Source organism: Drosophila ananassae, chromosome 2R, assembly GCF_017639315.1.
Source record: "Drosophila ananassae strain 14024-0371.13 chromosome 2R, ASM1763931v2, whole genome shotgun sequence".
Lineage (NCBI taxonomy): Eukaryota > Metazoa > Arthropoda > Insecta > Diptera > Drosophilidae > Drosophila > Drosophila ananassae.
Window position 1 is genome coordinate 5,693,165 of NC_057928.1, and position 26,778 is coordinate 5,719,942.

At 50.4% G+C, this 26,778-nt stretch overlaps 1 protein-coding gene across 1 annotated transcript in view; it reads right to left on the bottom strand.

Annotated features, from left to right (window-relative positions):
* The window catches only part of LOC6493814 (MOXD1 homolog 2), a 100,131-nt gene that overhangs the window by 36,983 nt on the left and 36,370 nt on the right, over nt 1–26,778 (bottom strand). The window contains exon 2 of the mRNA XM_001958454.4: nt 19,254–20,106. Within this exon, the coding sequence (XP_001958490.2) occupies nt 19,254–19,709 (456 nt within the window). The 5' untranslated portion in view covers nt 19,710–20,106. The remainder of the gene's footprint in view (nt 1–19,253; nt 20,107–26,778) is intronic.

Sequence of the window (26,778 nt, forward strand, 5' to 3'; positions counted from 1 at the left end):
CGAAATTTATTGATTTAATTATTTGCTGTCGCATGGAGGAGGTTTTAAAGGCCCTGGAGGAGGACTCCTTCAATCTCCTTTATTACGACTGTGGCCTGCGTCATTTGGCAACAGAATGCGCAGCTGGTGGTCACTTTTCCGGCAATCCTCCACCTGAACATTTGATTTATTTCCGTTAATGCTCCGTCCTTTATCACACTCGGCAGGATGTGCACTTTCCCAAGCTGTTTTATCCCATCTGACAGATTATAGCGCATAGAAAAAAGTTGTCTATTCGTCTTCCTACCGGCCCTGGTCCTGTCCCTTGCCCGGCTCTCCGCTCCGCTCCGCTCCCGCCCGTTGAATGCTGAAATGAGCGTTTTCCATCATCTAATTACGGCGAAAAGTTGCCACTCACACACGCCCGAATGGAATGGATGCCACCCCCTCACACCTGGGGCTGGTGCAATTAATTTGCCCTAATTTATATCATCTGTATCCCGCTCTCCTGCGTGATGTTGCCGCCCGAATTACATGCCAGCATTTCATTAATCATATCTCAGGCCCTGCGCCATTTGCCATTTTAGTTGGCTAATTAAAAGTTTTTTCCTCCTTCGGCTGTGGCTGCTGCTGCGGCTGCTCCCGCTCCCGCTCCGGCGAGCGTTTACAATAAATTTGCAGAAATATTTTCCATGTATGGACCGCACAATCGTCCTTGTCACAGGCCGCTCCTCCTATACCCGGTGTATGTGTATATTTTTGGGTAATCTGGGAACGCATAATTCAAGATCGCAGGCGCGCAGTTCCTCTTCCCGTTGCCTGTTTTGCACAGCTTCCCTTTTAATTTTACATTATCTGGCCGAACCCCCGCACACACCGCCAGATAGCGAGTCCTAGGCACACACACACACATAGATTTGTTCACACAGTCATACCTTGACATGTTTCCCGCTTATCTAGGAAAAAGAGACAGGACGAGCCGGAGCGAGAGGGACGGCCCACTGACGGAAATTAAAAATACGCGCTGCAATGTTGCAAGCAGCAAACACGGAGCGACGTTATCAAAATCTGCGTGTGCGTGGGCGTGGCCCGCGGAGGAGGGCGGCGGAAGGGGAGGGGGGCTGCCAGGGGTCGTTGGGGTGTAATTATGCAAAAAGGGAAGGCGCATAAATTTGCAATATTCTTGGAGCTGCTCTCAAATGCCAACGACGTTTAAACTGCTACCAACTTTTTTTTTATGGCTGTGTGGGTGACTCAGTGTGCCTAGGAGTGTGTGTGTGTGTGTGTGAGTAGGTGTAAGCCCAAGGAGCAGAGATGTCGCCAATGTCGACTGGAGGAGCTTTCGAAGAAGGGTATTCAAAAATATCCATTGGGCTTGAGCCTTTCTATAATTGAAAGCAGAAAAGTATGCTAAGAAATTGGATTCCTGTTTTTGGGAATGTCCTGAAAGGGAACTGAATATGGTTCTGAAAGCATCGACAATTATTTACTCTGAAGTTTATTTTTTCATTTGTTCAAGGGAGAGCATTTGAGCTGCCACTTTACTGCGCCGGACTCTGACACTTTCTTCTTAAGTTGCATGCCTCGGCTCTACTGTTGTACTTGTCGCGGCTCCTCCTCAACTCTCTGCTCCACGACACCCTCCTTGGCGCCCAGCCCCTCCGTTGTCAACGCACACGTTTTTTTAATTGCTGAAATTTTATCACACCTTCATGGTTCGCAGGACTCGTAAATTGTAATCCTTGCGTCGCTCGCCTCCCGACTACTTCTGCTTGAGCAGCGCTGCGTCGCCGACGAGGACACCTCCTTGCCCTGGTTGGCCTTTTTGCGATGTTGTCATTAACGTCGCTGCCTCTTAAGCATTTAATAGCCTTGTCAAGACTTTAATGCCTTTTAGCCGAGGCAGCTCCTCTAATACTTGTGTGCCAGGGAGCGGGGGGAAATCAATAAAGGCAGCGCACAAATTAAGCACCTTTTGAGCTTTTTTCCCCATCCCGGCCTGCGCTGACGGTTTACTTTGCTTTTCCAGGCCGCAACGTAAATTTAATAGGATTATGCAGCGAGGATGTGGCGGGAGGGCGAGTCCTTCGAGTGCAACCCTTTCTGGCCCACACAACACAAGTGTAATTGCTCTGATTTTCGCCTGATGAAAACTTTTCACACCCACACCCATCCTCTGGCTCCCGAGCCAGCCTCAAGTTTTGTTATGCCAAAAACAAACTTCGGCAATTTATGATAATTCAACGTCAGCTGGGACAGTTCAGTGAAGTACATTGTCCTGTGGAGGGGGAGTCATCATCGCAGCGCCGCTCAAGTCAACTGAACTCATCTGAACTGACAGCTGGCTAGCGGGGGGTCTGAGGGCCTCAGAATATGCTCGGAGCACACATTAAACTTATTGTCAGATCCTGCCACTCGCCCACGAATGCCCGGCCTCGTGTACAGATTTTCTCCGTGGAGCGAGTCGTACATAGAAAGGGTTGGCCTCCGGTCCCAGCCCTGTCCCAGCCACTACACATATTACACAAATATTCTATGTGTAGCTATGTATAATGGCGAAGAATGCCTTCAGAGAGTTGCCTGCAAAGTTCTGACCCGACCTGCTCTGACGAAGGTTCCCAGCTTCCGACAGGTTTCTTTGATTTAGACGAAGTGCGCTCTGGGGAGCCCATCAGCAGAAAAGCGCATAATGAAGGTGCGGGCCCGGATATGTAATGAACTATTGATTTCTGGATTTTAATTTTTGTTGCAAACTGCTGGAGCCCCCCTCTGCGGCACGCCCCTTCCGGCTGCCAACTGTTTCAGCTATCTATTGCCATTTGCAGTGCCAAAACTGCATGCAGATCCCACCCACACCAGGGCACTCCAGGGCTCCGGCTTGCTCCCCGCATCCTGTTAAGTTGGTGGCATTGTAAATTGTTTTCCTGTGCACTGCTTGTCCTTCCTTTCCTGCCTTTCCCGTTTCCTCGCCCGCCGGCCTGCACTTGATGTATGCCACAGGAGCTTCTTTGGATCCCCTTTCCCAAACCCCCGCCAACCCCCCACTCGCCGCGCTTGTTTTGGCTTAGGAATTGATGGCGTCGCCGCCGCCGTCGCTTAATGCCTTATGTACATTTGATTACGTATACGCTGTGTTGCCTGCCTATTTGCCCGAAGGAGTGCACAAAGTACAGAAGTAGTTGCCAGAGTGTGTGTGTGTGTGAGTGCTTGTAGTATATACCTCTGCGCTCTGCGCTCTGTGCTCTGAGCTTGTGTCAGCGCCAAAAAGAGAACGCGCCTCCGGGCAAAGTCATCAAGACGAAATCTCCGCCCAGAATCAGGAACCAAACCAATTCCAATTCGGAGACTCCTCTGCTGATGAGCGGCGGAAGGGACTGGGATGGTTGGAATGGCTGATGATATTGGCATTGGCAGACGACTTCAGTTGGCTTAAATTACCGCTGCGAGCAAGTATATCAATTAATATAGTTAAAGTGCGTTCCGGGGACGGGGGATTGAACTTCCATCATCGGTCGAGAGCCGAAAATGCTTGTATCCTGCCAACAGAGTGCTCTCCAGCGCAGGACTCAGGCAAATTAAATCGCTTTTGGTCCGTCCTGCCCGTCCTTCATCGTCCTTCAGCTCGAAACTCATCTTCAAGAGCTGCGTGTGTTTGCCTAACCCTAGACTGGACTGGACTGGACTGTCTTGCTGCGTAATCATCAAATATATGCAGACTCTGCAATTGCCAGTTAATATTTTATGAAATCAAACAGCAACAAATTGTGCAATGCAATGCAACTTGGCTCCCGCCTCTCTGGCTCGGATTGCAAATACTGGATATAGCCAATCCATAGCGATGGGTGGCCATCGCTCTGCTCTCCGGCGGGGCGAGAAAGGGCATTTTATTAAAATGGAAATTGCCAACGGACTTTTGGCTCTTATTTTAGATTAAATATCAATCACTTTGTCTTGTCCAGTCACGGAGGCAGTTTGTAAATCGGAGTGGCGGAGTGCTCCTCCCCGTCGCATCGCACTTGAACAGCCAGTGATTATTGGCAAACCATCGCCGGCATGTAATATATAAATTAGTTTCTGCCATTTGTCGGCCCCTCCGCCCCTGTCAGCCAATCCATTCACGCTGCAAGCACCATTGGACGTGGCACAAAAAGGCATATTATGATGATTAAAGTGGCGGGCAGAGCCGAAGGGCGCTACGTGGCGGAATTAAATGCATCTGCACACAATCAAAATCAAAGTGGAGCGCATCGCGATGCAAAAAACCGACATCCGGCTGATGGAACTGGACAGTGGGCACACACAAACGAGGGCTAATGGAACTTCCTCTGACTAAAATCAGTTCATAGAATTCAAATTCGATAGTGACATGTCCTGGAGAGGGGGCTGGAAGTGTATCTGTAACAGAATCATAAACTGCCGAGCGGGGAAGGATAATGGCCCTGCGTCCTACCCCTAATTGGGCCAAACTCATCAAAGAGACTCTTTAATTCCGAAAGTCAACGCTTGTTTAATTTGGCACTTCGGGGCGGTGGTCCCCCATTGTTTTAAGGCCTCTCCCGTCCGCAATCTCAGTGGCCCGGCCTCAAGGGGCAACTTCACTCGCCCATTTGCATTAAACAATTTCTCAAAACTCACAACTGGCAACTCGATGGCTGTCCATAAACATCGAGGCCGAAGGGTGGCGGGCGAGGTAGCAACCCTTCCGACTAGTGCTCTCAATTAATGTCATGTACACAACCCACTTAGCTAGTCCCCACTGTACTGCGGCCCGTCGTCAGTGTGACATACATATCAAAAAGGCAAATTCAATTAACAAACTTTGCACGTCACTCAAAATTAACTCCAGGGCGTTCATCCAGACATCCCTCTGGTCGGGTGGGCGACTGCCCCTTCCCCCCATCTCTGGTGACAAATGCACAAAAAACCAAAGAATTATTAAAAGAAACAATCGGACAAAGGGAGACCATTTTTTGCGTATCGCTTTCAATTGTCCGAGAGAGTTCCGCCCAAGCGCTGTTGGCCCTGCTCCTCTGCCACGCCCACCCAGCTGCGAGTGCGGATGCGGATGCGAATGCGGATGCGGATTCTCCTGCTGACGGGCATGACGACGATGACACTCGGCTCTGTGGCAGGGGCGGGGCTGCGAGGGATGCTCGCATTATATAATAATGCGTTTTTATAGTGAAATGGAATTATAAAGACGAAAAATTGTATTTGTCATATTGTTAAGCTGACGACTGTCACTTTTTGTGGTCGTATCTTTCGCAGCTGCGTTGTGGGAGGAGAGTGGTTGGCATTACCCTTAAATGCGCCACGAGACAGACAGCCATCTATCCTTCTGTGAATCCTTAAACGAAAAACTCCCAACTAAGATAATTTGAATTAAAAGGTAGAGGCTTCTGCCTGGCAGAGTCTTCCCGATGGGCAATCCCATCGCCCATCACACAACCCCCAAGACACATCGAAACCACTTTTTAAAAGCGATCTGTTACGGCTGCCATCGAAATCTGTTGAATGTATCTTCCGCCCAGACCGACAGCCGAACAGCCAAGCAGCCGGACCCGAAAAACTAAAAGCAAATTCAAATAAATTCCCAATCCCCCTGTGCATTTTTAGCTTCGCAGCCTCTTTGTGTGGGAGTGGGTGTGGGTGTTGGTGTGGGTGGTGGGTCGGGTGGCCTGGGAGAGTGGGAAGGCCTGTCTACGTGTCGTTTACCATAAAGGGGAGAGGGGCCGGCGATGCCCTTAAGGGCTGCATTTATGACACTCCATTTGTCAAGCGAATGAACGACGGCTGAATGAAACGAAACGAAACGGAGCCGGCGGAATGGATGGAAGTGGAATGAATGCCAGAATTGAGGGATTGGCATCGAGATGTGTGTCCTGGGTGTCCTCGGTGTTCCTGGTGTCCTGGGGGTCCTGGCTGCCCTCCTGCTCCTTTCTTCTGACACTGCGAATTCAATTGCGCTTTGGGTTCCAATCACAAATCTTCGAAATCTATCCCAGCTCTCGCCCGACAGCCAGCACCCTTCGTCCTTTTGCGTTTCGCAGGAGTGTGTTTTGTTTGATAAATTTTGCATTTCGACGCTGACTTCAAATCGCCTGACATTGACGTTTATTAAGCGTTTTTGACACTTTCTGCGCCACCAGAGAGTTATCTCAGAAAAATGAACTTCCACTCAACCCTCCTCCATCCGCCGGTCTCTGGTCCTGCCCCGCCCCACCACTTAACCACTCAATGTCACTGGCAGATTGAGGATTGCCACTGACATTCGGATTATATCCCTCGGAAAATGTTCGGCTATTTAATATTTGTGCAAAATTTTATTTTAATGAGCGATGGTGGCTGGCTGGCACTCCTCCCGCATATTTTCCGGCTCTTGCCGCGTATGTGTTGGGGGTAACCTTTCGTGGCAGCTGCTCCTTTTATTTGTTTTCTGGCTGAAGCTGTTTGCGACTTTATTGGGGAGTTTGACAAACTGTCACTTGGCAGGGTGGCTTTTCGGGGTGCTGGTCCTCGATGTCTGACTGGATTCCACAAAGCAGTTGGCGAAAATTAAAACCAGCCAAAGAAAGATAGCGACTGCTCATTAAATGTCTCCAAGTATGCACCCTCCCACTCACGTACTTGCTGTCCTAAATTTGTGCCGAAAAAATTGCTCATTTCCCGAAATCCTTTCCCTAATTACTCGTCCAGTTGCGTGCTCCCTTTTCGGTCCAATTTAGTCACTCGGAGGCGTCCCATCCGCTCTGCATCCGCATCCTCGTCCGCTTGGCCTATTATTAAGGCCATAAATCCATGATCGCTTTGATATGAGGCTCATCTTCCTGGGCCGGCTCCGTTTTTATTCCGCTCCTTGGGAAATGCCCCAAAACGTGCCGAGATGTCGAGGGCCCTTCGGCCAGTTTCCAATTTCAGAGGGAAATGTTCAAAAGTCGGGCAGGGGTGGGTGGTAGCCCCAACCCTCGACTCCAACCCCATCCCCCATAGAAGATAAAAAATGTAAATATCATTGTTTGCGTCATAGTCCTGGGGGCGGGGCTAATGGGTGGCCGGGGTGGCTGCGATGGCTGGGATGGCTGGCAACTGGCGGCCAAAAGGCGAGTTCTGGCAAAAAGGTTAACAACGACATTGGCATTGTTTTCACTGCCGGAGAGCGACTCGGGAAACACGTTTTCGCATCCTCCCCGTGCCGAGCCCTGCAGTGCCGTTTCTTTTCTCTGATTTTTGACAAGTTTGCAAAAGGTTCTCCCCCTGTGGCCCCAGGGGAACGAACACCTTATCACCAACTTATTGCATCCGCCGGCAACAATTTCAAGAGTCTCGGCCTGTGAGTGTGTGCCTCTGCCTGTGTGTGTGTTTCCCCTTTCTGGACCCACACACACACACACACACACTCTTGCACCGAAGCACTCTGAGAGCTCCCCCAAACACTTTGTGTTGTTGGTTTCGGCGCCCGGGGGCGGCTACGTAAAACGTTTTAATTACATTTGTATGTTAAAACTTCAATTGACGCAGGCATCGCCTGGCGCCCCAGTCCTTAGTCCTTCGCCCCGAGGGCCGTCCTTCTTCCCCCATCCCCGATCCCCTGCCATTGCCGTTGCCTCAAACGCTTTTGAACTTTAAACGGGGTTGCGAGTGTGTTTATGTGGGTGTGTCTGGAGTGGCCGATTAGGATATAACTAGATTCCATTCGCCGGCGAGTTTTTGATGAAGGTAAATGGCAATCTAGGAATAGATTCCCTGTAGCCCCAGTCCCGTTGAGGGTGTATAGTCTGGCAGCACATTAAGATTACATTTTCATGTTTTCTGTAGCATTCGTAGGCCGTGCAATTGGAAAAGTGCTTCTCTAATTTACATTCTAATTTCGCAGGGTATCCTATCATTCTTCCTATCATTCTTTCTATCAGGCTTCCTCTCGGAGTCCTTGTTTTTATTTCCTCTTACCCCCAATTTAATTTAACTAAATTCGAATCAAAAGCTCAAGCCAAAAACAAACAGCCACCAGGGGGAGGGCAGGACGGGGCAGAATTAACCAAGTCCTTGAAACCAGCCCTGGGAATGGGCGACCTCTTGGCTTCCGCTGGAGGAGCTCCGTGGCTTGCCTCCTCGAGGGACCTCGAGCAGATAAAGAGGATGTGGAGGGAAGCTGTCAACCTAAGCGGCTAACACTTGTGTGTGTCAATTTTATTTGATGAAAATACAAACACAAACAGAGAGACAGGCGAGATAGGGGAAGCTGGCTTGTTGCTATTTGTCGAGCGTTCTGATTGCTGTCGCAGGCTGTCCTTGCAGCCAGGACACTCTGGGCCAGCTGCCATCCACTCGGTCCCCTTTTAGGACCAAGTGTTATCGGTAAACAAATAAAAAAACACATTCGGAAGAACGGAAGGACCAGCCAGGGCCAGCCCATGGGCCTTATCCTCTCTACCGCCACCGCCACCTCCACCCCGTCCTTCCCATGTGTACTTAAGGGATAATTTTCCACCCACACCCCCTACCACACGCTCACATGTGGCATGTGGCAGCACTCTCCACTTATTTCATTGTTCGAGAGCAATTCCCCAATCTTAATTCACTCAAATTCGATTATTGCTCCGTGCACTTTTGGGCTCTGAGGTTAAAATAAACTTTTTCAGCCAAGAAGTCATTTATTTCCACGCTTAAATGGCACGGGCCCCGGCTCAGGGGGGAGTACGAAATGGTCGAATAAAAAACAACAAATAAACGGGGGCCTTGGGCTATATGGCGGGTAGAACCCCAGCCAACCTGCACCAAACAGCAATAATAATAATGCCAAGCAAAAAGGGCGTTGAATCGGGGTTTAGAGGGTAAGGATCGAATGGTTAGTCCTTTAAACCAAAGTTAGAAGCAACAATTTCACGTTTCAGAATCAAGAATAACCAGATAATGGCAGGAAAATCTGGCAGGATTAACCGGGAAATGAAGAAATGCGATCAACTCCCGTCCGACTGACTTCTGGCTGACTTCACTTTCAATATCCGGCATCCAATTACATTTTTTGCCGGCCCCACACTCCCGAATTATTGTTATTTATCAGCAATTATTTAGGCACATCTGCTATCTGCGGCCACCACGCTCCAGACACTCCAGAGACGCGCCACCCCGCCGCACATCCAGCGACTTCACACATCCCCAATTACTTTACCTGCCAACTCATTGCTAGATTAACTCGATTGCCTCGAACGCGGAAGCTCTACGAGTTCGTAGCTGCAACCCCGGGACCAGAGCTCTGAAGCCCCCGAATAGAACTGGCCAAGTGGCCAACCCCCCGAGACGGACTAGAGCTGTATCTGTTTAAATTTTACTTTCTGCAGTTGGGCTTTGTCTCTGCAAGCGTTCCTGTTGTCCTTGTTCCGATATTGAGTCACTCCCCCGGAGTGCGGTAGAGTTTTATTGGACTGGGCTGGGTGCTCCAGTGCTCACCTTTCCACAGGCACACCAATTCTGGCGAGGCACGCACACCCTCTGCGAAGAGCAATAAAATAAAAATTGAAAACACAAAGGATTTATAGCTCCAATAGGTTTTCAAGGAGCCTTCAAAAGCCCGGCACAATTGCTACGAGGGCTGGAAAAATCCGAGCTCCGGGTTACTGCTGTTCTCAGCTTTCAGGCCGAATCGAATTTTTGGCTACGAGCTCTGGGCGAAGCGACTAAAGGATACTCCATACTGATTTCTAATTCCAGTATTGACATTTTTCGTTCTGGAGCTTGCTGTCTAATTGACAGATTGGCATTCGTCTGTGGTTTAGGAATATTGCATTGTCCTTTCATTTTTGGTCTGAAAACTGTAATTATTTTTCATCCTCAAGAGCGAGTCTAAAAGTATAACTTTGAAGTAATTCTCTGTCTTTCGAGGACTCGAATTCATATAGCCTTTAAAGACCTCTTCTACAGGGTAGACATATATAAAAGGAGATATATTTTAGCAGCCATTTCATTGTTTATGTGCCGGGGTGTGTCTCTGTCTGTCTGCCCCTCTGCTCTCCCGTCCCTCTGGGCTTTTGGGCGTCCGTCCCACCGCCCTTGGTGGGCATATGGCGCCCACAGATTTAACTTCTCTGATTATTTTTCCACTTCCGGCTGCTCGCCGCCCATCCGCCCCACCGCCCAACCACCACAAGCCCGTTTGCTCTACCTTTTCTGCCCAATTTTTACATTGATTGAAGTATTTTCCGTTTTGTCGGCTTTCGCACGCCTCGGGCCATGTGGCTTTCGGATTTGGCTTTGTCTGCCTTTTAGACACATGCAAAACAAACAGGACCAGAGGGGAGTGGGGCAGGACCTTCATCCTTCGGCGAAGGTGTAAATAAATATTCTGGGAATTCGTCAGGCAGCTACAAAACTTTTGTTTCCTCCCGCACGCCTTTAATGAGACGGAAGCGGCTTCGAGAGCTATTTTTGGGAGCAGTCCCTACTTCAAGCACTTTTCCCTGAGCCGACTTTGGTTCGCTGATGGTTTCTGCTTTCTTTTCGCCGCCGACCTCAGGAACAATACAAAAAGCCGAAGCTGTTGGTGAAATAAAAATAAAATTACTTAAAATTTGTCACAATAAGCCGGTGCTGAGTCCCTGTCCTAGCTGCGAGCGCCCGATGTTTGACTTTCTGGCTTTCCTTTGTCTACTGCTCCCTCCCCCGCTTTAGGTACTTCCTTGTATTATTAAAATTGTTTTAAATTGCGAGGGACGAACCTCTAATAGCCGAGCAACAACGGCAGCCAGCACTCTAATGGACCATATTGTGCGTTTGGTTTTCATTTTTATTGCGAATTTAGGCATCATTAGTTACGGTTTTTTAATAAAAGACCAACGGCAGTGCCGAATGTCCTCCGGACCCGACCAAGTTTGATTTGTGTGCATTTTGACCGCCCTAAGTGCGCCTTTGGGTGCCATTGTCCGCCCGATGTGGTCAGGCTTTGTTTGACTTGGAGAACTTTGACGGAAAGTTGAAAAATAAAAAGTTTTCTCCACGGGCACTTGGCCACTTGGCCGCAGCAAAGGGACAAGTGTACTCGTATTAGCCAAAGCTGTTGCCCCGACCGGGCTCGGACTCGGTTATCGAGGCGTGTCCCCCTGAGCCCTGGTCCCTGCCCGGATTTCTAATTAATTCTCCATCTCGCATAACCCTCGAATCTCGAATTCCTCGGCACAATCGAGCCCCGAATGCCATTATGAACGTACATCAGAAATACTTATGCAAATAACTCAACGGCTTACCCGCCCAGGCCCAAGAAACTACCCGCTCCGAGTCCCCAATCCGGGCTTAGAGCTGGAGCTCGGAAGCTGCACTTGTCTGGAACTGAGAGCAGAGACGGAGTCCACAATCTGCGGCACTTTAACACCTACCTAAGCGGGCAGGGCTGAGTCAGAAAAAAACTACCGACTGATGACTGGCCCGGCAATCATTTTTCATGCTAAGCTCCAACGTCAGCCGTTTGGTTTATGGCCTTAATCCTTTTCTACATAAATGAGACCCGCACCCGTACCCGTACCCGTACCCAACCCAGCTCAGCGAATGCCACGCATTTCATCATTAGTCAGCGCTGATGCCGTTGATGCCCAGTTCCAATTGCCCAGTGCCAGTTGCTGGGCTCTTTCGATTCTCCCTGCATGTGGCTACCGGGCTTCGGGCACCGGGTACCGGGGAGGGATTTGGCATCAGGGCTATGAAATGCGACAGGGGGCCAGCGACAGTGGCAGGGGCATATTGCGGCGGCCTACGCATTTACTTTGCGAGCGTATTTATATGAGGATGGCGGAGTGTGTGCGCTCCGCCCCATGAAATAATCAAGCGGCGAAGCGTTGACTAAGTACCCAGGAAGTGCCAAGGTTGTTGCACTCACTCCCCGTCGCTTCTAATCGCTGCTCCCCCTCCAAGCACCAGCGTCCAGTGGCTTTTAATTAACACGCAGGGCAGGGGCAGGGGATGAGGTCTCCGGATCCTCGGCCGCAGCATCCACAGACTCGTCATGATAATCATTCCTTCCATCATCATTATGAGTTTCGGCGGCTGCTGCTATTTCAAAATCAATTCCATGCAGTTTTTATTATGAGACTGCAGAGAGAGAAAAATATACGAGCTAAGTGGGCTGCTCTGAAGGGCAGACTTGTGTTTCTCTCAGTGTAATCACTTGTCGCCCCTCATCTAGTTGCTGGCATGCATATGTGTAGCGTCGAATGGGATGCTGAAGGCCCTCGGCTACTCCTCACAGCGGGCGGCCGTTTAGCGCTTAATTAATGACGAATATAAGAATAGCCGCCGCCGAGTGAGCGGAATGGCCGGCATTAACCGGAGAAAGAGGCAAGATACTGGGCCTCCGCTGGGGCCGTTGGCCAATTGCGATGTCATCCGAGGGGCCTTTCGAAAATCTCAACACAAATATGCTTTCACGCAGCTGCAGATGCCGTTAGTGCGGATATTAGATGTAAGACTAAGAGGAGGTACTAAAGGTGACTATTGGCCAAGACCCGCCGTCCAGATCTGCATCTCCTGGCCGGGTGTGACTTCTTCTGCGTCGTACAATCAAAAAGTGATTAGCGAGGCACTCGACGACATCGGCAGTGTCAACAGCCGGGAATGTCATGCGGCAAGGCCTGGGAATCGCGCGAGGCCAGATGCTAACACACAAACACACTTAACGTGTAAACATGGCCGGCAGAGCGTTGACCATATTGGGCCCAGTCCAGCTCACGACCTGTCTTCTTTTCCCTGCTTTTTTTTACGCACAGCGAACAGGTACAAGCTACGACATCGGCCACGGCAACGGGACACGCTAATATGACTGGAGAGGAGCCTCGAAGATGCTGCCTGCCTGAGAACCGGTCGCACTCGCGACTCGCGACTGGTTTCTCCCGCTGACATTATCAACATAATCGAGGGGCAGCCTTCCAGGCCCCACCTCCCACCTCCCATCCCCCACCACTCGTTCTAAGCCTTTTCAACGCTCATAAATCGCGGGGCCAAGACACCAGAAAATATTTTGCAAACGCAATGAAAATTGCGGCCAGGCCGCGGCATGCGAGGGAAAATGATTGGCGGTGGCCGGGCCGCGAGGGGGGAGGCCTGGAAGAAAAAGAATCTCTCGCATATGGGCAACGGTACTTTCTGCAATTACCCGATGGCCAGGTCTTGAGCGGGTCCCAAGTCCCGGTCACAAGTCCCAGCCCGTTGTCGAAGATGCGGCCGCTAAAGCAAATATGCGCACTGGCATTGTCCCGCCGAAAACAACGCACTAATGGCCCGAAGGGGAGCCCCCAGCTCCGCCAAGAGGAGGCCAAGAGGAGTCTGGGCCCGGCCAGAGACTGGCGGCTGTTTTGCGGTTTTTGAGGTTTGCGTTATGTGTAATAGATTATCAAAATGCTTATAGGAGAATCTCCAGCCAGACGGCAGAAGGCAGAGGCCCAGGCTCAGGCCAGGCGAGCCATCCGGCAACGGTTTATGTCACATGACTGTAATGAAATTAAACTTCCTCGCCGAGAGTCGAGAGCCGAGAGCCCAGCCAGGCTCCTTGCAGTTTTGATGTGTGCGATAATTTTAAAAGTCAACCGAGTTGGCCAAGACTGCCAGCCAAGCCTGGCCAAGTCTGGGCCAGGGTCTTGGCCAGCCGTAATCTACGCAACATTCTGCAATCAAGTGTGCATATTTACTTCCTGTAATTGAGCATTTACGGCTTTTATGGCCTAACGGATTTGTCCCCCTCCTGCCAGCCCCTCCCAGGGAGAATCTTCCATAATTGTTACGGCTTTGGGCTTAAAGCTGACAGCCAGAGCTGCTGAGCAGGAGGCCGGTACTGTGTTGTGTGTGTCGTGCCTCGGCTTGGGCCGCTTAAGTCTATTGATTATAAAGTTTATGCATAAATTGTAAATTGATTTGGCAGTTAATTGATTTGCCTGTGCAAGCGTCTCAAGATGAGTAATGTCCTTGGTGAAAGGCTAACAGAAATCTGTTCATTTTGATCCATTTAGCCCGGTTTGATTTGCTTCGATTGGGCGAGTACTTTGGGCACATCCTGGGAAACTTTTGCATGCATAGTTTATGGCTTCCGGGACGTGTCGGGTCCGGTGGGAGAGGCGACTTCCCAAGTCGGCAGCCCAAGCTAACGAGTTGTGGAATTTCATTAGGAGACGATACTTAGTGTTTCCAGATATGCTAATGGCCACCTAATTGAGGTACTTTATCTCGTCCACATATCCCACTGCCCACAAGCCCCAACACCAGCCGAATCCGAGTACAAATATCACAACTTGAGCCAAATCGCCCATAACAATTGAAGGCACTTGGCGGGTCCCACTCCTACGCCCAATAAAGCCCGGGGCAGGGACCGGGGCAGGGGCAGAGGCCGGGGCGGACAGCAAATATCACAAAATTGAATAACAAAATATTTATGCGTCGGGCGGAAAATAATAGACCGAATTTAACTATTATTTATCTGGATGTGTGCTCCCGAAGAACAGAACGCGACGGAGGGGCTGGCCCCGGCCTTTCATCCATATAATTTGCCAGCATGTATTTATGATTTATGGAGTCGGCGGGAGTGTGTTCTGGGTGTTGTGCGTAGGAGTGTGTGCGTGTCTTCCACTACAAATAGTGCTTCGCGAACAATGGTGAGTGGGAACCAGAATGGATGAATGGCCATTGAGCTCGGAGAGCTCAGAGAATGCTCAGCACGCGAATCGCTTCGGCTATGGATACCCGCACTGGCACTAGCACTTCTCTTCGAAACACGCACCGAACTATCAGAGAACTATGGCTGGAGCTGGGCCAGAGGCAGGGGAACAAATTGGATAATGTCTATAAAAACTAATTGAATTCTAAGCGCTGGGCACGCCACTGCGCCACAGCTGTGAGAAAGTAATGAAAGTACCGGCGAACCAATCAAGCAAACCAAAAACGAGCTCCGAACTCCACCGCGAAGTCCGAGAACTCCGAGGTCTAGGGCGATGACATGCAAGCTGCTGGATAGATGTATCTACGAGCTGGTGAGAGTCTGTGTGGGCAGCTCAGATACTTGCTGGCGGGTCGGAGGAATAAGCAATTTCACACACAAGTCGTACAAAGAGGAGAATTACTCAAAACACTACAAGATGTTCGCATGTCATGGCACCGAAAAAAAAAACCAAAAGACTAGAAAACACAAAACAAAAAGCTCATTACTCATATGCCAATCAAAAAGCGGGGAGATGGACCTTGTGAGAGGGGAGGGAGGGGCGGTAACCGGACCCCAAACAAGCCGCAGATGTCCCGATGCTAGCGCTGGACTGAACTGCCATAATTAATCATTCGCCGATAATTAACAACGCCGTACGTCCAAATAGAACAACGTGCTAATGCTAATGCCTAATGTATCCGCCAGATACACTTCAGTCCCCGGAGTGCATGCTGGCCGCACCGGAGATCAAAAGGTTGCCAAAACAGAAACGAAACTGTTGCCTCATTTTTGTCCAACTTTAATGAGATTGTAATGGAGCTTCGGAGGGCTTCGCATTATTTTTGTGCAGCGTAACCACTCGAAATGCGTCACACAGACACCACATACCACGGAGAGAAGAAACCCCATCCCGTCCCGGCCTGGGCTGTCAATTCCATAAGTAACCCTCGGCTTGAGTGATGTACTACGATGGCTGCAAAACATCGACATCGCATCGCATCGCCATCGATGGATGGTCATTAGCAAAAGATGACGACGACTGTGATGTTGATGGCGCTCCACTGATGTTGTGTACTCGTAATTCTTCTATAATGGATCTGTTATCTCTGCGCTTAATGGGTTGAGTCTCCAGCCCCCTCGGCCCTCCACGAGGAGGCAGGAGGAGGCAGAGCCGCGGGGGAAGCTTCGGAATGACTGACAGACTGGAAGCATGCTTAAAACTTGAAATTAAATAATTAGTCGCTGGCCAAGTTTGCCCTATTCTCTATTTTTTGTCGGCCGCATATTTAGATGGGGCCAGAGTAACGACCTTTTAAGTACTTTTAAGATACTAATCGCTCTAAACAGCTAATGGCTGTGGTGGCTGCTCGCTTGTAGTTCACTCAGCCGGCCCGGCCAGTGCAACAAAGTCAGCCAGCCACTTGGATGGCACTAATTAACGTCAAAAGAAGAAGCTTTTGGCTTTGGGGCCTTCGGCCTTGGCCTGCCTGCCGCGGCGTTGAAACCGTTTTCACAAAACTTTTCTCAGATGCGTATTAATTAAAATTTTGATAAGACTCCCGCTCCTCGGGGCTCGTGTAATAAAAGTTAAAAATAAATTACACGGAATTTGTATTTCTCCTTAGGTGTGGCATCGCGGTTTGGCTTTTTCGGCGGCAGTGGCAAAGGGCTTATCGCAACAGTATCTACAAATAATGGCCGACTAATAGGCCGAAACCCCAACCCCCAACCGCCAACACCGCTCTGCGTGTCGTTGATTATGTCAGCTTTTAAAGCGGATTCGCTGGGGCCACTTAGCGTCTTCCTCTTAACTCGACTGGGCCCACAACCTGTGCTCGAGCTCCTCTGGCGGCGAAAGTGTGCAAAGTTTCAGCTCCGAGGGGGGCTGGCTTACAGAGTTACACTTGTTGTCGTCGCCGGCGGCGCTGTGGGAAATGCCAGCTCCAGATGCCGGTCAACTGGCCAATAAATGATGATAGTTCTGGGTGAAATCCGAGCCCTCGCCGGGAAAGATCCGAGGGAAAGCGATACGGCCCCAAACTTATCAAATATTTGTCCGACTTGAGTGATATCCCGGGAATATCTGAGTGGGCGACTGGTGTTTCTTGGATTTCTTGTTGATTGAAAGATATTTACTGGAGACTGTAATGCTTCTGGACTGGATTGTTGCTTGTTTGCTTTGGAAGCCAGACGTTCTGAGTTAGTTCTTCGCCTGCAAGCTGCATTCCGGCCTTGTGGGCTTTGTCTAATTGGGATATCTGTTTCACTGCCAATTACTTTCACTCCGATGGAGTTTAAAGTTACTTGTGCAAGCAGCCCCGAAGAAGGGGCTCTGCCAGCCATAATCGCGGCAGAATTTATAAACTGTGCCAGCCGGAGGCACTCCAAGAATGCCAGGGCTCATGGCACTTGCCCAAAACCAAGAGAAGCCGGAGAAGCCGAATTGGATGCGAAAATTCCCACACATTGTTCGATCTAATGAGAACTATGTCACTGCTGCTCCGTCGCTTACCCCTCCCTTGCGGAGTGGAGGGCTTATGCTTATGTCTTTGCCCTTGGGCTGGCACTCGATATAAAAACTCTTGGCACAGAGCGCCTCTCAAGCTCAGACTGGAGCTAGAGCTGGAGCTGGGGCTGAGCTGTGTCTCCTTAAAGTCAATCGAACAAAAGTCTATAAGAAATACTTTATGGCCAGAGCGTCTCTCTCTCTCTGTGCCTTGAATTTTAAATGAAAATTCCACAGATGCCAGCATCATAAAAATACACCTACTGAGAAGTATCTCGTCGCCCTCCCCCGCAGAGGGGAGGCTGGGAAAATTGAATACTATTCGAAAAATTAGCCAATTAGTGCTGCTTCGAAATGTCATAAATATTTTGAATGTGGAAGAGCGGAATAATTGCACAATTTGTTTCAATTATCCGTGTGCGGAAGGATACCTGTGGGCAGCAAGGATACACAAACACGTTTCCTTTGACTTTTCCCCGCCTTCACTTACACTATTAGCACTCAATTAATATGTCAAACGAGAGTATCAGTTTCAGCTCTAATTAACCTTTGAACCTTTTCACAAATCAGCGCCTACACAAAAAGGCAAAGCCGAATAAGCGCCACCCCAAGGCCCCCCACCCGGGTGGTGCGGCGGTTGCAAGGTGACAGTCACGAGTCCCATTATACGATACTGTATGTACAATTTGAAGCAACTCGCAATTACCAACGACACGTCAAGATGTGAAATTAACACCGTCACACAACCAGACAGCCGGGCGGGCCAGGCGGGCCAAGCGGGCCAGGCCGGGAGGGTGGCAGCCCGGACTGCACGGGCGGGGGAGTGGCCGGTAGACAGACATATTAATGTATCTGGCTGGTATTTAACATTCAACAACAATAACAATCAGCATGTGTGTGGGTGACATTTTCGTTGGCTGCCTCGAAAATCATTAAATCACACAGGAACAAAAACGGGCGAGGGAAAAAAGCTTTTCCTGTTTGTGTCAGGCATACAATTGGCCACCCATCCCGAGGCATTCTATGGCGACCACCGCCCGTCGGTAGGGAGTGGGAGTGGGAGACCTGCCCCACGCATATCCTGTCAGGACGAGGCTGGAGGAGCAAAAAAAGAAAAAAAGCTGCGAAGAGCTACGCAACCACAGCACGCAATACTCGCATTTCATTAGACACTTCGCAGCGACGACTCCTATTACTCTTCCCGGGGAGTCAGAAAGCCAAGTGAGGGGGCGGATGGAGGCACTTCCACCTGGCCAGGAACTATTGCCAAATGACGTCGTTCTGGCGACTTTTCCGAGTGAAAGCGACAGTGGCAGGGCCACTTGTGGTGTCACAAACGGAATCCATTGCTCTAAACTGCGTCGTTCCATCAATGGAGGACACGAAGGCCTTAAAAACCCACCGAAATAACCTTAATTATGTCGAAAGTAAGCACAGCAACACGCCAGCGCATCGCCAATAAATATTTGACAGCACTAGCCCACGGCTCACGGCCGGGCGGACAGAGTGGCATAATCAAGGACCCACTACACAACTAACTATTCCATTATCTGACCGAGCCACCTCGCCAGAAGTGCAAATAAAAACTTTGTTTCCAGTTGGCAGTTGCCGGCGATGGTGGCACTGCCACAAATGAGTTTGTCATTATTCAGGCCCTGGCCAGAGCCACTACTGGCTGCTTTTTTGCGGGACTTTGTTTCTGCCACAAATTAATTACGATCCACGAGAGTGGCAAAATGTTCTTCTTGTGTATTTTTCATACAACATATTTATCAACACGCCCGGCGCGCAAAATGTTTGCCCTGGGAAGACGACTTTGCGAGAATAAATTGAATGATATTAGGGCGACAACTTTTCATTTAGTTGGCCCGGCCCGGTGCCCGGCTACCGAGGCTACCGGGGCTGCCCTTAATTTCCGGCCACACGCATCGGAAAAATGAAAATGTTAGCCGTGGAATGAAAAATCGTTAGGCCCGAACGGACCCGGACCCGGACCCGTACCCGTACCCGTGTGCCACATACACTCTCTCCCAGCCAGCGCCAGCCTTGGTTTCCTTTTCACTTTTGGGATCGCTGGGCTTTGTTTTGCGCTTCACTTACCTGAAAATAGGTCTGACCCTTGTCCACCCAGCCGATGGCCATGTCGGCGCCGGCCAGATTGCCATCGGGCGAGAATCCGAAGCCGACGTAGCCCAGGGTACGTGCCTGTATTTCGAACGTAATATCCTGATTAATGATTTGCCATAGTATGCGAAAATCCTCATTCAAATCGATGGCATGATCCCAAATGGGTGTTCCGGACTCGGCTGCCTCTGCGTTGGCCGATGTTTTGTTGCTGCGAGTGGCCGGCTTGCTGGCTGCCCGGGCTCCGCTCGCCACGCAGCCGAGGAGGAGCAGCAGGAGCAAGCTGAACGTGTGGCAGGATATAAAACATGTGATTAACGATGACCGCCTTGAACTTGAATGCGCCACTCCCGAAGCATGGGCTGCCCCTGCCCCAGCCTCTGCTGTTGTCGTAACTGCTTTTCTTGTTCGCTGCCACATTGTGCTGTCCATTTTGTGCGCCGGTTAGCCGGGTGCTTGGGTTTAGCAAATAGTTGTGATTACTTTTCTTGTTGCCGGCTGGCTACAGCAGCCACGTTGACATTTATTACTCTCAGAATCACTGGTCACGACGCACTGGTCAGTGGTGAGTGGAGAGTGGAGTTGGAGATGGAGATGGGATGCCTGGTAATTACGCAACTGTCTTGGCCTTTGTCTGGGGCTTTCGGCCGAAGCTTCTTTGGTGTTATCACAGTTACGATTATTTATTTAAGCAATTTTACTTTCGTTGCTGCTTCCGGTTCCGTCCTGCGCTGGTCGCTCATTAGTTTCGCTTGTCACCCGGACAAAGCCTCGTCGAACGGATCGGAGTCGCAGCTCAAGGTAGCAGATAGCAGACAGCGGATGCAACCTGAAAAAAGTCGGTAAGAAAGGAAAAATGTTACATAATTGCTATAATTTGTTGTCGGTTATAATGGCTGAAAGAACTCGATGGCTGCCCCTTCGTGCTGCAATGCTTAAACGCATATAATTACATAAATTATGAACCGGTATCTATGAGATACACATCCCCAGTCAGAGCAACAGACGTCCATCCATCCACACATCACAACAAAGTTGACGCCTTTTCTTGCCTCTTGTTGCCATCGCAGCTGGAAGTTCGTCAACATTTTCCTTGAAGCGTTAATTAGCCTGGTCACGCAGTTTTCACAGCGATGTACTCGAGTCGGAAGACGAAATCGCTCGCAGTACTCGACTGAGCACGGAAATTAAAGCCACTGTACTGGAGTACTGGAGTACTGGGGTCTTCGAAGGAAGCTCCCTTCTCACTGGCAGGAAGATGACAAATATCTCACGATGGAGTGAGCTCGCAGTGAGCTGGCTTTTAATAAGCTGCGAGCAGTAGAAAAGTCGGAAAGTCAATGGCACTCTTCAGTGGAGGATGAAAGCTTTCGCATAAGTGTGGTCCGGCACCCGACCTTGCCCCATCGACCTCCTCCCCCGACGCTTTCGGAGCATTCGAATGACTAATTCCGGGTTTCCCGCCGCACTCCGGTATTAAAAGTCCCTGTCTCGCACGCAATTAGTGCGTTGTGGCCGCTCAAAGCAAATCGAAGATAATTACAGCTTGTCATAATTTTAATGAAGAAGGTCGCCCGGGCTGAACCCAAGTCAAGTTGGCTGTCCGTCCGTAGGTCGGTTAAGTGGAGGCGAGGCCAGGCCAGGCCCGGCCAGGCCCGGCCAGACCAGACTAGCCCGGGAAAAGGGATTTATTGTATTAAATCGTCGCGGCTTACCCGGAGGAACCGCAAGCGCATTGACGACGGCGTCTATGGCTTCCAGTTGTCGGCCCAACCAGGCCCGGCCCGCCCCCACACCCATCGCAGCTGTCTGCGCATATTTGGTGTGCGGTTACATTTGATTACGTGCCAAAAGTGCTCGCCCAGCCCGGGCTGCCCCGGGCCGCCCCCTCGGCGACGCCACGCCACTGCCCGCTCAAATCTTTAATTTGACGGCGGAGTCGGCGTTTTGGGTAAATGTCAAATGGCTGGTAATTTGTTATAAATAGCCAACTTCCGCCGCGCGACACAGCGCATAGATACATCCCGGCCGGGTGTGCGTGAGCCAGAGTGCGGAGTGGAGTGCCTCGCGGATACTGAAATGTATTTGCACTAATTCCGAGTGCTTAGTCGCGTGTTCAAAGTTGACAAAGGTCAACAAACGGGGGGCCAACGGAAGACGAATAAGTGAGACCCAAACTACTCCCTGCCGACGGCAGAATGCCCTCCCCAGTCCCCCTCGGAGGCCGAAATTGAATATCTCAATTCGAGGAAAGTTGCGCCACAAAAATCTCCGCCTAATAGAGGCCAATAAAAATAATTTTAGGAAGTTCCTGCCATCAGAACGAAACGATTGGACGAATGTATCTATAAGATACTGGCCCGGCAGCTAGCAGATTTCTATGGCGCATTTAGGTGACTTTTATGTTTCACATCCTTCCTAATGACAAAGTTATTGCGCCTCTCAGTCTCGCTCCGCCTCGCCGTGCTGTTATCAAAAATGTATCCAAAAGATACACAACAATGGGCCCGATGGAGCAACGTATCTCGCTGTTGTTGCTGCTCTTTCGGGTCTTGTGTTTGTTGTTTTTATTGTTGATGGCGCTGAGTGACGGCCGGCAACATTAAATGACGTTGATTATAATTATGCGGACTTGTACTTTGTACAGCACAGGGCTACAGGGCTGTGTTCGGTGTTCGCTGTTCTGTTTGTTATTATTATTGCTGCCGTCATCATCATCATCAGAGTCATCATCGCCGTGCTCGTCATCGTCTTCGGGCTGCCTTCGACTGCCGTTGATGGGGCGGCCAGATGAATGATGTCTCTTAAATACAGACCGAGTCCAGGCGAGGCCAATCGTACTCATCGTGATTGTTGCTGCGCTGCTCCTGCCGTAAAATTCGAGCCAATTTAGCCTGGAGGGAGGCAGGTCCGTCCAGCTCCTCCTCTTCCCGTACTGCCCAAGCTGCCAGGACTGGCTGCCCAGCATGTTGTCCAAGACGACATTCATAAGTACAAGTGCTCCTCGACAGCCTCTGGCGGTGGCAGCGTGAGTTGCTCCGATCATTTCGGGCCAGCATCTCCCACCTTCAGGGGACATTCATAAGCACAAGTGCTTCGCCCAGCTCCGCTCGTATAATATTATTACTTGGCGAATTAACTACGCCAGAGCGAAAACAAACACAGGCCCGAAGATTGCTCCGGCAACTGGTTCTAAAAGGCACGAAATAGCTTCCGTAGACACATTAGTCGCTTTTACACAAAAACTCAGACGGGCCGGACAGGGCAGGCTGTCGGTCGGGGCTGTCGGTTCGGCGAGCAAAAAAGATGCAACTGAATGGGGCACATAAAGGCCTTCCCAAGCGCCGCAGCGGCACGGCAAAAAAGAACCAACACAGCGGAAAGAAAGAAAGAATGAAAAGGGGCCGGAGAAAAGCAAGAAAAATGAATACAAGTCAAAGACTTTGTCCAATGGTTTTCATCATTGCACGACTCGTGGAGGCAGCGGCGGGCACTTCCCCGAGGGGCGCCCCGGATCTGGCCCGGGTCTGTGGCAGCTTCTGTGTGTCGGTCGGACCGATGGACGGCGACATTGATGAGGATGTTTAGCCCGAGCCACAGTGGGGCAAGCGCAGAGTTTAGTTTCAGCCACTCCACTCCCGATAGATATTGAAGGCTTCTTATGGGGAAGTCTACCGACCTCAGGGAGAGGCTGGTGGGTCCTGGAAAGTCATCCTTCTAATTAACTGAACCAAATACACTGCCAAGGATGGCCCAAGGTGAGTGCTTTCGAATCATAACAAGTGTCCGCTCAAGAGAGGATGCAGTAGGACGCATGCCGATAATTAATCTTCGTTGCTCAAATTCTAATTAAGAGTCGGCCGGCGAAAGAATGTGAGCTGTGGCCGAGAAACTGAAATGGAAACCACAGCCGCAAGCTCCAGTGGGAAATTGTGTTTTCCTTTCCTAATTGATTCCATTCTAATTACAATATTTAGCCAACTCATTGACCTAATCACCGCGTTCTGGCTCACACATCATTAATAACGCCGCTCCGATTGTGCGAAATGTGTGCAGTATTCCTTTCACCTTCGACTCGGGCTTTCACATTTCGGGCCACAGCCACAGCTCGCCCCGAGAGCGCCTCGGCGTCCCGTGGACGCGCAATTAGTGACTCTTTTTTGGCACAACCCGATACTTTCTAATCCCGTCCCAGTGTGCAGTTCTTCGCCCGGCCAGGGACAGGGGCTGCCTCCGCGTATGTTTTCATTTAGTAGATACAAGCTGCAAGTACACGCCACTCACACACACCGCGGCCTCGTCGAAGATGCTGCATCATGTGGCTGCCACAGCAGCAGCAGCAGCAGCATTCGATTGGAGGGCTCTGCGGTTGCCGCAGCTTGATTATAAATGTACGAGCCAAGTTGTATGACATGTAAGTTGTTGTACTTGCATCCGCCGGAGTGTGTGTCTGTGCATCTGTGAGAACGTGTATCTGCGCAGCTCCCGAGCTCCCGGAGCTTGCATGTGTGGTTGTCACTGCACCTGTCATCCTTTCTGCATTTCTGCCTCCTGCCTGCCTGCCTTGCAGCAAAAATTGCCAGTGAACGCGGCGAGCAAAAAATTATTATTTATCATCGGCGGGGCAAGGTCTCCGAGACAAGTCAAACTGGAAATTATATGCATGTATACGGGAGAGGACGCAGGGATGCGGCGGCCACTAATTACTGCACATCATTTGCTTACTCGAGAGCCTCTTGGTAGCGACTCCCCACTCCCCACTCTCCGCCGCCCCGCAGATTTAATTGAGTAAAAAAATTGACTAATTAGAGTGAGTCCAAAGCACTTGGCTCCGGGCAACACGGGCGCAAAGAGCCCAAAACGAAAACGGAAAGAACAGGTCCGAGAACAGGCGGAGTGGGCCGGCCGCCGGGAGGGGCTACCTGTTCTCGTTTATTAAGGCCTGGTCAGGAGCGGTTTGAATCAAAACTGCGCCTCCGAGGCTCCGGTGTCGTCTCCGGCCTCCGTGTGTCGTCTTCGTATTTAATGATCATTAAACAAGCTTGCAGCCAATTGCACTAAGAGCTGCAAGCTGCTGCCTCAGTTCCGCCACAGTGGGCCACTAAGAGCGCCACTGCCGTGGCCCAGATGCCAGGGCCAAGGCCGACTGGGAAGGCATGAGAGTCCCACTGTGGCTGGACTGATGGAAGCTATTGGCGAAGGAGCTCATCAGCTCGCCGGAGCTGCAAAGTGGCTGCCTTTTGTAAATTGCCCCGACATTCCAGAAGTCGGAGGCCCCTGCCCCTGCCCCTTGCCCGCTCCTGGCGTAATTTAAATAATCATAAAAAATAATAATTCCTTCTATCGGATGGCTGGCCATGCTCAGTCCGCTGTCCACCGCCTGTTGATTATTATAGCCCTTGTAATATCTTTGCTCGTTAGCAATTTTCGTTTCAAATAAATAGTAATTAGTGAGTGCCAAAGGAGTGCTGCCTCGTCCTGGTCGCTCCTCCGGCTGGCCTTCCTCCACCTGGAAACTACTCGCTTCCAGGTACTACTAAACTTTGCTGACGGGCTCTGTTTTGGGCACTTTTATTTGACATTTTTCATTAAACTGGAAGTGAAAAAGGCTTGCATGTTGGCGGGCGATGGGCGATGGGCTGACGGGCTCAGAGCTGCGTTGACATAACATTTTTATACAGAGGCTCCCTCCTCCGCCTCAGCCTCCACCTTCACCGCCACCACTCTGTCCCGAAAGTTGGAAGGCATCTGGGGAAATATGTCAGCGTTGTTTAAGTTTTTAACATTTTCGGCTGGGTACAGGAGCAGGGTAGCGACTGCTATTTACTCTGGCATAATTGGCTTGTCGGCATAGTTATAAAAAGTTCTGCCTGCTGCAATTGGATTAAATGAATGGATCCAGCTCCCCGAGATGTGTGCACAAAAGTTTGAGCGGATCTGGTTGTCTTTGGAGTTGGATCTAACGAGAGGCAAACACTGGCTATCAAGGCGGCTGGCTATCAAGGAAATCAATCTTATCCCAGGGTGATGTTAATATATCATAAGGGGACTCTATGTCCGCTTCTTCCCAGTGTGATGGATTGCGCCACAGACTGGAGCTACGAAGGTGGACAACCCGATTGAAAATCCTAGAACAGTTCCCAGCTTAAGCACCGAGCCGACTTAGTCAGTCAAGTGTGTCTGCCTTTTGAGTTCAAACTTGGTTACTTTCAGCCTCGCCCCCCTCCTATTGGCCTCCCAAGTTGGAGTAGTTGGAGAAAGCTGCTAGCTGCTCTTTCCACCGGCTCTGTGTCATCTTTTTGGCTTATCAGCTGCGCATCATAAAATTTGCCTCTTCTTCTGGCCCAAACTCATTCTGCAATTGCGAGCTCCGCTCACTTTTCCCATTTCCCTCCTGCTCGGCGCCCGCTCCTCGCCCGGATCCCATCTCCGAAACTTTCTTTTGTTTCTGTCTATTGCTAAAAGTCGGGACCCCGTAGCTGCTCCTCCTCCTCCCCCCCCAGCCTGCCCCCGGCCTCTATCCACTATTTGTAGTTATGTTTTTCGACCAGGCAAGTGAATTTTCTCTTTTTGCACTTGATATTGTTGCCGTTTTTGCTGCTCGCCTGCCGGCTTCATGGGAAATTCTTTTGCTTTTTCTGCCGTTTTTTATTTCGGCAGAGTGAAACTTTTCAGCCCTCCACCCTTGCTCCGGCTCCGGCTCCGTCTCCTGCTCCTGCTCCAGCTCCAGCTCCTGGGATGCTGCCTTTTGCATTTTCGTTAGGTACGAAGGTAGGAAATTTAATCTCAAAGTCGTCATCGTCAACGCCGTCGAGCTGCTTGTACTTTCTTGCTGTGTTGCTCAGATGCTTGTTGTCGACGACGTCACACGAAATATTTAATTAATTTTTCGAATTTTAATTAAAAAGTTTCCGTTACGTTACGTCATCGGCACTGCACGACCCAGATCCTGAGTCCGGACTCCGGATTCCGGATTCCCAAAAATGGGTGCGAAATCCGTGTCTGGTAGGCCGCTACTGGTTGCTTGTAGTTTGGGGCGCTTTTATTGCTTCAAGTAGCAAATATTTGAAGCCAGGTGGGCTCTGGCTCTGGGCCTCAGCTCTGGGTCTGGGCTATGGGCCGTGGAAGAAATCCGAGACATCTCTTCCTCCCCAGCGCCATCAATCAATGCGCTAAGGAGCGCGCGGAGGCGAAGTCCCCCAAAAGTCCATTCCAATAAACATAAAGCAAACACTTAATTGTCTGTCAGCGTTAACAAACCGACAACACAAATATCATATGACCGGCTGGTGGGGGGCTGGTGGAGCGAAAAGCATATTGGCCCGGAGTGGTTGCTGCTGGCCATAAGCAGGCACACACATACATATATCACCTGCTGCGCACCGAGAATGTTTTTTCCGAAAAACTTGTAGAGATGCCAGGCGACTGATAGGCCTGTCCGGCCCGGCCCAGCCCGGCCGAGAGCAGAACTCCCAACGAACCGAACTAAACCCTCTCGCAT